At 54.6% G+C, this 12233-nt stretch overlaps 1 protein-coding gene across 1 annotated transcript; it reads right to left on the minus strand.

Annotated features, from left to right (window-relative positions):
* Positions 1 to 7967: 7967 nt before the first annotated feature.
* CXCR4 (C-X-C motif chemokine receptor 4) lies at positions 7968 to 11814 on the minus strand. The gene is made up of 2 exons (XM_038751381.1): positions 11715 to 11814; positions 7968 to 9531 (listed from the first exon to the last, which is right to left on the minus strand). Exons 1-2 carry the CDS (start codon positions 11757 to 11759, stop codon positions 8461 to 8463), a joined length of 1116 nt encoding a protein of 371 aa, XP_038607309.1. The 5' UTR covers positions 11760 to 11814; the 3' UTR covers positions 7968 to 8460.
* Between the last annotated feature and the right edge of the window lie 419 nt (positions 11815 to 12233).

Raw genomic sequence — 12233 nt, forward strand, 5'->3', positions numbered from 1 at the left:
CTTCTAGACTGTGAGCCGGGTGTTGGGTAGGGACCGTCTCTATATGTTGCTGACTTGTACTTCCCAAGCGCTTAGTACAGTACTCTGTACAGTAAGTGCTCAATAAATACGATTGAATGAATGAATGAATCCCTGACTTCATCTTGTATGGGAAGCGCCGATCTCTAACCCTGAGCTCATCTCCGGCCCCTCCCTGCCATCATCAACCACATGTCCTCGCGTGTCCTCCTGTCAGCATGTGAGCCCCAAGGCAAAGCAGGGACTGTATCTGACCTGACTATCTTCTGTCTACCCCGGCACATAGTACAGTGTTTGGCAAATACCACCATTATTAATGTCAGGTTGGGTTCTTTTGCCAAGAGTCTTTGCAGGTCCTCAGATAATTTTTCTTTCTCTTCCTGGCTTGTGGAGGTTGTGCACAGCACAGACATTGCCAACCGAGGTCATGAGTTCTAATCTCGGCTCTGCCACTTGTTTGCTGTGTGACCTTAGGTAAGTCACTTTACTTCTCTGTGCCTCAGTTACTTCATCTGTAAAATGGGGAATAAGACTGTGAGCCCTATGTGGGACAGCGACTGTTTCCAACCCAATTTGCTTGAATTTACCCTAGCGCTTAGTACAGTGCCTGGCACATAGTAAGTGCTTAATAAATACCATTATTATTATTATTATTATTACGTTGTGAGTCTTGGGGATGAAGACAGCCAAATGAGATCATTCCAAGGCCCCAGACCGCTCTGGGACAGAATGGGTGAACTGTCCTAGGCTAGAAAAGATGGGGAAGAATTTTTTTCCCTCAGCTGGGCTTCTAGTCTGATAGCTCAGTTAATCTTGAGCAATAACATAAATCAGGATCTTCATCTTCTGAAAAACCCATAATATGTTAAAGAAAATGATGAAATCTGAGCTGCTGGCATTTCTCCACCAGTCTGATCAATCGTTGTTGGCAGGCACCCGCAGCCTGGTCCCCAGCTTCCCTATAGCTCCTTTTTTTGTGTTGCTAGATCTTGCCCGTGATAAAATACCTGCACTGTTATTCCAGCCAAAGCCCATTGAATTTGCCTGTCCCCTATCTGCTCGCCATCCCCACCCCCATTTCCCACTCTCGTCCCCTGGCCCCCATGCCAGGGAGTGGCATCCTCTCCATAAAAGCCCACTGAGTCCCTTCCCCACTTCCAGCCGCCTGCACTCTGGGGAAGGGGCATTGTTGTGTGACCTGAGGGGCTCAGAGGGCAGCGTTGAGGGGAGGAAGTCCGTCCCCAACACCATTTCCTCTCGCAAACAATATAGGCAGGCTTGGGCTCTCAAACCGAGCCTTTCCCACTGGTCACTGGGCTATGTCTGTTTCCCAGCCCAGCTCCAGCATCCAGCTTCTGCATCCTGCTACCAAGCCAAGCCCCGTACTAAGCACTAGGGTAGGTACAGAAGTATCTGTTGAACCTTCCCAAATGCTTAGCACTGTGTATTCCACCCAGTTGGTGCTCGATAAATACCCTTACTCGATAAATTTGTTTAATAGGGCAATAATAATAGTGATAGCATTTGTAAAGTGCTTACTTAAGCACTGTTCTAAACTCTGAGGTAGTTACTCTATTTTTTTTTTATTTTACTTGTACATATCTATTCTATTTTATTTTGTTAGTATGTTTGGTTTTGTTCTCTGTCTCCCCCTTTTAGACTGTGAGCCCACTGTTGGGTAGGGACTGTCTCTATGTGTTGCCAATTTGTACTTCCCAAGCGCTTAGTACAGTGCTCTGCACATAGTAAGCGCTCAATAAATACGATTGATGATGATGATGATGACGATCAGGTCAGACACAGTTCCTGTCCCACACAGGGCTCACAGTCTAGTGGGGGAGGGAGAAAAGGTATTTAATCCCCATTTTACAGATGAGGAAACTGAGGCACAGAGAAATGAAGTGACTTTCCCAAGGTCACCCTAGAGGCAAATGGCAGAGCTGGAATTAGAACCCAGCTCTTCTGCCTTCCAGATCTGCAGTGCTTCCCAAAAAGGACTTGTTCCAGCATTCCAAGCAACTCCCCACACTGATGGAAACTGAACTGGTGGTTGGAATTCCCCCAAAAGGCATATTTTCTGATGCTGGTCCGATGTACTGCTTCCTGCGTAGGGTTTGTCTCTGACCCTAGCTGAGCATGGGCTCAGAGAGCCACTTGGATCTGGGAGCTGTGGCCAGTACTGCTACTACTGAACATTACTGTATGTTCTGATTGTGACAGTTTGATTGTTATAAGGGGTAAAGTGCGGCTCTGCCCTTCGGAAACCCAGGGGCCTAATCCCAGCTCTCCCTGGAGCTGGCTAGCGTGGGTGAAACCCTCCTGAGCATTACACCATGTGCTGTACCCCCGTCCTCCTCTTTGCTTGTTGCACCCCATGCCCCAGTAGGACCATGATGGCAGGGAAGAGAGAAGGTGAGGGGCACTGTGCAAGCCCCCAGCACTGCCATCAGTTCCTGTGCGCAGGTTCTCCAGCCTGAGCCCTCAAGCCTGAGGCTCAGCATTGTGCCCACCAAGAGACTCCATCACAGTTGCCAGGAATCACTGGTGCCGAGAAGTGTTGCCTAGCAGGGTGGAAGCATCAGTGGGTCATCCCCAGGGCTGCGGGAGAACTGGGCCCCGGAACTATCGGGGAGAGGCTTCACTGGGGAGGGGCTGGGGGCCATCAGAGACTCCATTGGTTACTGGTGCCACCTGGCCTCTGGGCCAGTGGGGGCAGGGAGGCCTGGAGAAGAAGGCTTGGTGGATCCAGTTTGGTTGTTTGGCCTAAGCGTTTTCTCTGACCTCGTGGAGTAAGGGTGAAATCAGCTTTCTGGAAGCAAGAACAGTCTTACTCTTGTCTCTGGGACTGATTATCCACCCATTGGCCCTGATGATTGGCCTAGTTCCCAAGGCCCTGTGCTGGGGCTTGTTGGTCTGGTAGCAGTTGACCTCCTTCCTCGACTTTGCTCTCACCGTCCTTGCAGGCAGCCTCTTGCTCACGTCCTCCCTCCTGCCTCGAACTCCCTCGCCTTCCACATCCGGCAGATCACTGGTCTCCCCATCTTCAAAGCTCTACAACAATCACATCTCCCTTAGAAAGCCTTCCCTGACTAATCTCTCAGGGATTAGGGACAGGGGCAGACACAGTCTCTGTCTCTCAGGAACAGAGAAGCAGCTTGGCACAGTGGAAAGAGCATGGGCTTTGGAGTCAGAGTTCATGGGTTTGAATCCCGGCTCTGCCAATTGTCAGATGTGTGACTTTGGGCAAGTCACTTCACTTCTCTGAGCCTCGGTTACCTCATCTGTAAAATGGGGATTAAGACTGTGAGCCCCCTCTGGGACAACTTGATCACCTTGTAACCTCCCCAGTGCTTAGAACAGTGCTTTGCACATACTAAGTGCTTAATAAATGCCATTATAAATCTCTCTCTACCTCCTGACTATTCCCTGACTACACTGTCATCTACAGACTTAAGTCCTACCCACTAAGCCCTTAGGTTGTCACTCCTCCCCAATCTCCCGCCACAGCACTTCCGTACAGCTCTTTAAACTCAATTGCTTCCCCTTCCTTGTAATTCACTCAAGTGCCTGTCTCCCCCACAAGATTGTAAGCTCCTTGACGGTAGGAATCATGTCTCCTAACTCTTGTATTCTCCTGAGCATTTAGTACAGTGCACTGCACAAAATAACCACTCAATACCGATTTGATTAATTCCCTTTCTTCTCTTTTTCCTTTCACTTCAACCCATCAAGTGACTGAGCACCCCGTGTACACAGCACTGTTCTAAGCCCTTGGGAAAGTCTAACACACGCAAACATTCGATTCCTCCCCACATGAACCTTATAATTTAATATGCTGTCCACACCCTTGTTCTCTGAGCTCTGGTAACAGGGTTTGTATTTAGGGACAGGGAGGCAACAGGGAAGGGTTTCTACAATAAAATCTTTCCCCTAACACTGGCCTAATCCTCAAGGCCTGCAAAGCCCACCATATTAAAGCCTAACACTTGAGGAGGGGTCACGAGAGGGAGTTTCACTCTCCCAGAGAGATCTGGAGGGCTTGATTGCCCCAGCGACGCCATCCGTGGAGTGCTGGGAACTGACCAGACCATGCTCTGGCCCATTTTCTTCATAGGCAGGTCGCCCTGAGGCAGGCACCCAAGGGGTGAGGGAGGGAAGGTCCAGTCCCCACAGGAGCCCCAGGTCTGGAAGGAACTTCTGGACCAGTGGGAGGAAGGCATCGTCAATTACCTTGCATTTTGGGTGATGGGCAATGCTGTGTTCTGATTTGGGGGGAACTCTGAAAATCCAGGTTTTGGAGAGGATACGCTCACAAGGAACTATGGCCAAGGCGACCTGGTCCCCTGACTGCTTCACAGACACACATTGGAGATGGTGTTTCTTTGACTCATCGTCAAGGGTTGTCATTCAGCTTCATGGTAGCAGTAATAGTATGTAGCAAGCTCTTACTGTGTGCACAGCACCGTACTAAGTGCTGGGAAAGCATACACAGGTCATGGTAGACAGGCCATGTCTTCTGTGCCCTGCGCAATATCATGCCCGAGCTGGGCTGGGCCACCAGAGCCTCTGAGGTTGCTCCAGGGTGGAGACACATGGCCAGGGAGATAAGTCCAGGAAGAGTTGACCAGTGCCTCCAATCCAGTCTTGGGAGGATTGTGGAGAGCGCCCAGTGAGGCAGGGGGCTGGTATCAGAATCGCCAGAAAGGAAACTCCCTCCATTCCCAACGGCAGCCACAACCACTCCCTACTCAGAGACTGCCTTGACATCCAGCCCAGGCTTGGCTCCCAACAGTTGCTTGCTACTGGCCCAGGATGTGAGGACCCAGGTAGATTGGCCAATGGGGGCCACCCAAGGGTGGGACAACCACCCTTGAGAGTGCAAAGCCCTACTGAGAGCTCACCTCCACCAGGAGGCCTTCCCAGACTGAGCCCCTTCCTTCCTCTCCCCCTCCTCCCCCTCCCCATCCCCCCGCCTTACCTCCTTCCCCTCCCCATAGCACCTGTATGTTTGTGCATATTTATTACTCTACTTATTTTACTTGTACATATTTATTCTATTTATTTTATTTTGTTAATATGTTTTGTTTTGTTGTCTGTCTCCCCCTTCTAGGCTGTGAGCCTGCTGTTGGGTAGGGACTGTCTCTATATGTTGCCAATTTGTACTTCCCAAGCGCTTAGTACAGTGCTCTGCACATAGTAAGCGCTCAATAAATACGATTGATGATGATGCTGTTGCCAACTTGTACTTCCCAAGCGCTTAGTACAGTGCTCTGCACACAGTAAGTGCTCAATAAATACGACGGAATGAATGAATGAATGAATGACCCACCCTGCCAGGTCCTGCCTGGGCAATGAGGTGACTGTGGGGGCTTGCGAGTGCTGAATGTGTGGTGGCTGCCGTGGGTCCTGTGGACACCATGGATGCCGCGGGCACAGCAGGCACTGAAGATGCTGAGGGTGCTGTAGGTACAGCAAGTACTACAGATGTTGTGGGTGCTGTGGGCATAGCGGGCACTGCAGATGCTGTGAGGGTTGTGAGTCATGCAGGTTATTTTGGGTGCTGTGGCTACTGCAGGCCCCGTGGGTGCTCCGGAAACTGTGGGCAACATGGGTGGGGTGAAGCTTCCATAAGAAAAGTCTTTGGACCAACCCCCCTGAGGCTCCCGGGACTCTTAGCTCACGGAGGGCGCTGTCCCCACTCCAAATCCAGAGATTATCAGGGCAGGCAAGCCCATCTGGCACCGAGATTCCCATGCCTGGGTCGGGTTAACAATGCCCTCACAGGTACTTTCTGTCCACTGAGGCAGCGATCCCACAACGCTCTGCGCTTAGCATGGCTCCCTGCTGGATGCCCCTTCCACCCTAGTTCACTCACCTGGGTGGCTCATCATCAAGACCTCCCAGCAGGGGTGGTTCTGGATCCAAAGGGACAAAAAGGTCACTTTGGAGCCAGGTTCAGAGCCAGGTCTGTCACTTATTGAGCCTGAGACAAAGGGTTCTTGGGGAGAGTTTGGGCACAGAGGGAGGCCCATCTGCACTAAGTTCCAAAAGTCCCACCATTATTCCCATCCTTCTAAGGACAAACGAATTTTGGAATTCTCCACTTTTGGTTTGGGGTTGGTTATTTTGGGGCATTGTGGATGAGAGATATTGGATTGCGAGCACAAAAATGTCCATTTACTTCAGGCAGAATCCTAAGTGTCTTAAATTGAGTCAGAGTCCTCAGTGTCTTCAATCGAAGTATTGATAGCATCTTGTGCATGAATTATGACAGTGCTCTTGCCACTATTAGCAGCTGCAAAAGATTGAGATGTTTTCCCTCTTTCTGTACAACTAAGTCCACATCAGCAACCCTCAGGGTCCCTGAGGAGAGGAGGAACAGTGAGTGGGTGGGTGGGAGGATAACTCCTCACCCTCCTTTCCCCTCACAGCCCCCCAGACTCTGCCTTTGGCTCTTTTGTCTGACAGGCTTTGGACATCCTGCTTGCCGGCTGCTCAGACAGTGCTATATGAGCCGGGCAGGGCTGTGTGGGGGAGGAGGCGAGGGGCCTCACCCAAGCCTCCTTGAAAGAGCCGCCGTTGCTGCTGCTGCTTTTGTTCCGGATAAGAAGAGAACGGCCGTTCGAGGGGGAGGACCCCTGCCCAGCTCAGCTACTTTCTCTTGTGACTCCGTAGCACAGGGAGATGAAACTGAAGCGGTCAGAGCTGGAGCCAAATAGCATACCATACCATAAAAAAAAAATAGAAAGGAATAAGGATTCCTGAAGAGGCTTTCTTCTATTGTCCCGTTTGGAATAAATATTTAGGGGAAAAGTTTGCTGCAGGCATTGCCTTTGGGAGAATTTCTGGGCAGTAGGCTAAGTGAAGGATTATGGGATTATTTATTTCAGGGAAAAGCAAAAAAACTGAAGGTAAGTTGTGTAATAATCTAATTGCACTGTGGAGGAGAGTGGGACACACTGCCCATTACCCTCGGCTGCCTCTCCCGGAGGGAGAAGCAGAGCACAATCGGATTGCAGTTTAAGTAATCAAGTTATTTCCTTCCAAAGGATCTATACTGTCTTACAGAAGCTGCATGGCTCAGTGGAAAGAGCACGGGCTTTGGAGTCAGAGGTCATGGGTTCAAATCCTTGCTCCACCACTTGTCAGCTGTGTGAATTTGGGCAAGTCACTTCACTTCTCTGGGCCTCAGTTACCTCATCTGTAAAATGGGGATGAAGACTGTGAGCCCCACGTGGAACACCCTGATCACCTTGTAACCTCCCCAGCGCTTAGAACAGTGCTTTGCACATAGTAAGCGCTTAGTAAATGCCATTATTATTATTATTATTATTATTATTGTCTCCACTAAATGTAATTTACTTCACATAGATAAAGCTTTCTAGGTTAGCCTGCAAGTGTCTTTTGTTCCCAGCTAACATTTTATGAGCCTGGAAAAAGTGGCTCCTACATGACAGACGAAGAATTTTCTTTGTGATTTCCCAGGGGTTGCCTTTGAGTGGGCTCAGGGTAACGCTTGCTGCTGCTACTGATCTCTACAGAGCACAGTGCGGAGTGCAGCTCGGAGCACAGCATTAACCCTGAACTCTAGAACTGGGTGTACCGGGTCAACTCCGGGGTCCAGGACCTGTGAAAGGAAGGGCAATGAGGAGGAACGTGGAAATACATTTTGAGTTGCTGCAAGCAGTCTCATCCGATTCGATTCCCTCCTGCCTTGAAGGTGGATGTTTTGACCCTGAAAATGAGCACAGCTCCACTGGAAGAAGACCAGCTGAAGAGTTTGAGAACGCCTCCAGCACCCGTCACTCCCTTCTCTTTGGCTCTCTTCAGGGTACTCCACCAGAGCTGCTGGATTGGCTGACCAGTACTGAGCCAGCCCCAGCTGGGCAGGATAAAGCCAGCCTTGGCGGAACAAACAGGCCCAGAAATACACTACACCAGGTAGCCCTTCAGGTCTTTTTATTAACAACTGTTCTTTACACATACTGTACAGGGGTCCTATGACCAATCAAATACCAAAAGGCACCGCTGAACCCTGCTCCGAAGTGCCATCATCTCCCTCCTCCAGAAGAATTACGCCATTGTAAACCTTACAATTTTGGAGTTGAAAAGACAGATGGAATGGGAGACGATTATATATACACTGTAGTGGCCAAGAACCAGCTTCTAGCTTTGTTGCTTGCAACACCTGAGGAGTTCCCAGTGGCCCCAGCCCCCTCCACTCAAGCATTAACATTTGTGAACTAAGCCCTGAACAGGTCCCGCCTAGCTAGCACTCATCCACACAAAACACAATTATATAAATAAGTCACTGCAACATGACAAACTCCAACTGTAAATACAAACTGTACACACGCACACACGTGTGCGGTCAGTCTCATGTGTGTCTCTCCGGACCGGAATGAACAAGTCTCATTTTGTCCAGGGTCCGTGCTGGCACCGTTAGCTGGAGTGGAAACTGGAGGACTCGGACTCTGTGGAGACCGAGGAATGTCCCGCCCGCTTGCCCTTGGACAGGATCTTTAGGCTCGACCCTCTGCTGACGGAGGTGAGCGCGTTTTGGGCCGAGGTCTTAAATTTGGCTCCCAGGAAGGCATAGAGGATGGGGTTGAGGCAACAGTGGAAGAAGGCCAGGGCTTCGGTGATGGAGACCCACTTGTGCACGGTGTTCTGGAAGGCACAGCCTTGCTTAATCACTCCGAGCAGGATGAAGGTGTCGATGCTGATGCCGATGTAGTAGGGCAGCCAGCAGGCGAAGAAGGCCAGGATGAGGATGACCGTCGTCTTGAGGGCCTTGCGCTTCTGGTGCCCCTTGGAGTGGGACAGCTTGGAGATGATGATGCAGTAGCAGGTCAGGATGATCAGGCCCGGCAGGATGAGCCCGACCACGATGTGCTGAAAGCGGAAAGAAATCAGCCAGGTGTCGTGAGGATAGAAGCGCTCGCAGATGTAGCGCTCGTCCAGCTGGCTGGTCTCCGCGAAGATGAGGTCGGGGACCGTAAGCAGCACGGCCGGCAGCCAGACGCCCACATATACCACCTTCTCGGCCAGCAGCTTCCTCGGCCGCTGGCTGTTGGTCGCGTGGACTATGGCCAGGTAGCGGTCCAGGCTGATGAAGGCCAGGATCAGGACGCTGCCGTACAGGTTGACTGTGTAGATGACGTGGATGGCCTTGCACAGGAAGATTCCAAAGCACCAGCTCACGGCCGCGTCCACCGCCCAGAAGGGCAGCGTGAGGACGAACAGCAGGTCGGCCACCGACAGGTGCAGCCGGTACTTGTCCGTCATGCTCCGCAGCTTCTTCTGGTAGCCCATGACGATGATGACCAAGAGGTTGCCCACGATCCCGGTGAGGAAGATGATGGAGTAGATGGTGGGGAGGAAGATCCGGTTGAAGTCTGCATTCTCCTGCCTGTAGCAGGGCTCCTTGTAGTTGTCGTAGTCCCCGGAACCAGAGCCGGACCAGTCCCCGTCGGAGGAGTTGTCGTGGATGTCGATGAAGCCAGAAGGGAGCTGGAAGGAAGTGGCAGAGGGCCTGTCAGTTCCTGGACTTGGGGGGCGCGGCTGGCATGCAAAACTTAAAACTCCCTGCACGGACTGGGGATTTGAGTGCCGGCGGGTCTCCCGGGGAGGGGCTGTGGGGAGTTGGCTGGCTGGCTGGCTGGCATGGGGAAACGTCCCAAGCCGTTTGGGTTCTGGCCCGGGGTCCCCTCCACGGGGGGGGGAAGAAGGGCGCACCATAGTCACGGGGCTGTCCCCTTGGGGAACAGGCAGAAAAGCTGGCCTGTGGAGCAGAGTTGGGGGTGCCCGGGGCCACATTCCCCTCCCCCAGTGCCCGGCCGAAGGCATTGCTCCGAGCTGGCCGCTCGGCCGGCCTCAGAGAAGGGGGGAGCGGCGCAGGAGCGGCGTGGCCCCCGGGGAAGGAAGCGAAACGCAGCCCGCCAAGGGGTTCAAAGTTCCAGGAAACCGCCGGCCGTTAACCGGCGGCGCAGACAGCCCTGCAGTCAGCCCTGGGAGGGCATCGGGGGCGGGGAGGGAAGGGGGACCACTTGGCCCAGCGCAGCTGCTAATGGGAAGTGTATGTGCCTTCCACTAACACACCCCTGGCCTTGCACACTCCACCGACCTGGCCCGGGTGCGCCAATCCTCTCCCGCCCTGCCCGTCGATGCTCCCTCCACCGCCCTACTCGGGGTCCGTACATTCCCCACCGCTCTGCCCGGGGTTCGTGCAATTTCCGCAGCCCTGCCCGGGGTCTGTGCAATCTCCACCGCCCTTGCCCAGGGTCCGTGCAATTTCCACCGCCCTTCCCAGGATCGCTGCAATCTCCACCGCCCTTGCCCGGGGTCCGTGCAATTTCCACCGCCCTTGCCCGGGGTCCGTGCAGTCGCCACCGTCCTTGCCCGGGGTCCGTGCAATTTCCACCGCCCTTGCCCGGGATCCGTACAATCTCCACCACCCTGTCCGGGATCCACGCACTATCCACCGTCCTTGCCCGAGGTCCGTGCAATCTCCACCTCTCTGCCTGGGGTCCGTGCAATCTCCACCGCCCTTTCCCGGGGTCCGTGCAATCTCCACCGCCCTTGCCCGGGGTCCGTTCATTTTCCACCGCCCTTGCCTGGGGTCCGTGCAATATCTCCACCGCCCTACTCCGCGTCCCTGCCTCGGCTTCCCCGCACACTGCACTAACCGGCGCCCGGCCCACTTGTCCTCCATGGCCTCGGTGTCTACGAAAACCCTGCCATCGGCCCGCCCCTTTCGCTGAGCGGGCTCTCGGTGCATCCCCCAACTGGCTCCTTCTCCGGGCAGGAGCCGTCCTTCCACCGTCCCTCGTCCCCCCCCCCCGCCCCACTGCCCGTCCCCGCACCCTCCACCGACTCGCTACCCACGCCACCTCCAATGGCCGCCCCCCGGGCACACCTCTCCCACCATCCCGTCCTCCCACCTAAGGCCGGGGCCCGGCGCCCGGAGGCGGGAGGGGGGACATCCCAACGCCCGGGGCAACGGAGAATGGAAAAAACTGGCGGGGGGGCACGGACCGGGCAGTGGCACCCCTGACCGCACCGCCTCCTCCGTGCAGTCCGCTTCCCGCGTCTCTCCGTCCATCCATGATCCACCCACTCCTCTCTCCCCCGTCCCCCGTCCATGCACCTTCCACTCACCCGCTCTGGCCCGTGCACCCTTCCCGGACACGTACCCCCTCGTCTTGAACTTTCTCCACGCACAACCCCTCGCCTTACATTTTACACACACACACACACACACACACACACATATACACACACTCTGTCCGTATGTCGATGTGCTGTGGCTGGTCCCGGGGACCCGTCCCTCGTCCAGTCCTTCCTTCCCTCGACCCGCGCCAACCCGCCCGCTCTGCGCCCCTGTGCCAACCGCCCGGCCGGCTCCCCTCGGCTCCCCGCCTTTTTTATCAGGAGGCATTCATTCATTCAATTGTATTCATTGAGCGCTTACTGTGTGCAGAGGACTGTACTAAACGCTTGGAAAGTGCAACACGGAAATAAAGAGAGACAATCCCTACTCACAAAGAGAGCATCGTCTAGAACGGGGTGCCAGCCCGGCGGCTAGCAGACTTGGGGTCCCGCCCCCCCCCCCCAAAGGCTGGGGGTCCAGGTTGGGGAGACCCCCCTCCCCGGGGAGACGCTCCCAGCCCGGAGGCCGGGTTTCCCAGACTTACGCCCATGCTCCCGGCTCGCGGCCCGTGCTCCAGGACCCCGCTCATCTCCGGCCCGTCCCGCTCGGCTGTGCCCGCCTCGACTGTCACCCAGCAAAATGCCAAGCACCTCCCTGAGCACTCAACCGGCTGCCCGCCCTCCCGCCCCAGGACGGTGCCTTTATAGCACGCGGCGAGGGGGGCGGGGGGCGGGCCGGGCGCCTGCCTTATCAGGGGAGGGGACGGGGCGGGACTGGGAGGGCCGGCGTGTGTGTGTGTGCCTGTGTGTGTGTGTGTGTGTGTGTCTGTGTGTGTGTCTGTGTGCACGTCCACGTGTTTCTGTGTTTGTGCGGGAGGGGGCCTCTACTCCGGCCGGCGGCGAGGGGAGACCCCGCCCACGGCTCCCGAAGCTCAGGGCGCCGACACTGCCCGGAGGGGAGGGCTGGACTGGGGCCAAGTGGCCTCCGGGGTCAGGCCTTTAGGGTGGGGTCACTCGGGGGGTCACCGGGGTCCTCTCGATCTACCGTAGTGCCCTTACTCTCA

The sequence above is a fragment of the Tachyglossus aculeatus genome, chromosome 9, assembly GCF_015852505.1.
Source record: "Tachyglossus aculeatus isolate mTacAcu1 chromosome 9, mTacAcu1.pri, whole genome shotgun sequence".
NCBI lineage: Eukaryota > Metazoa > Chordata > Mammalia > Monotremata > Tachyglossidae > Tachyglossus > Tachyglossus aculeatus.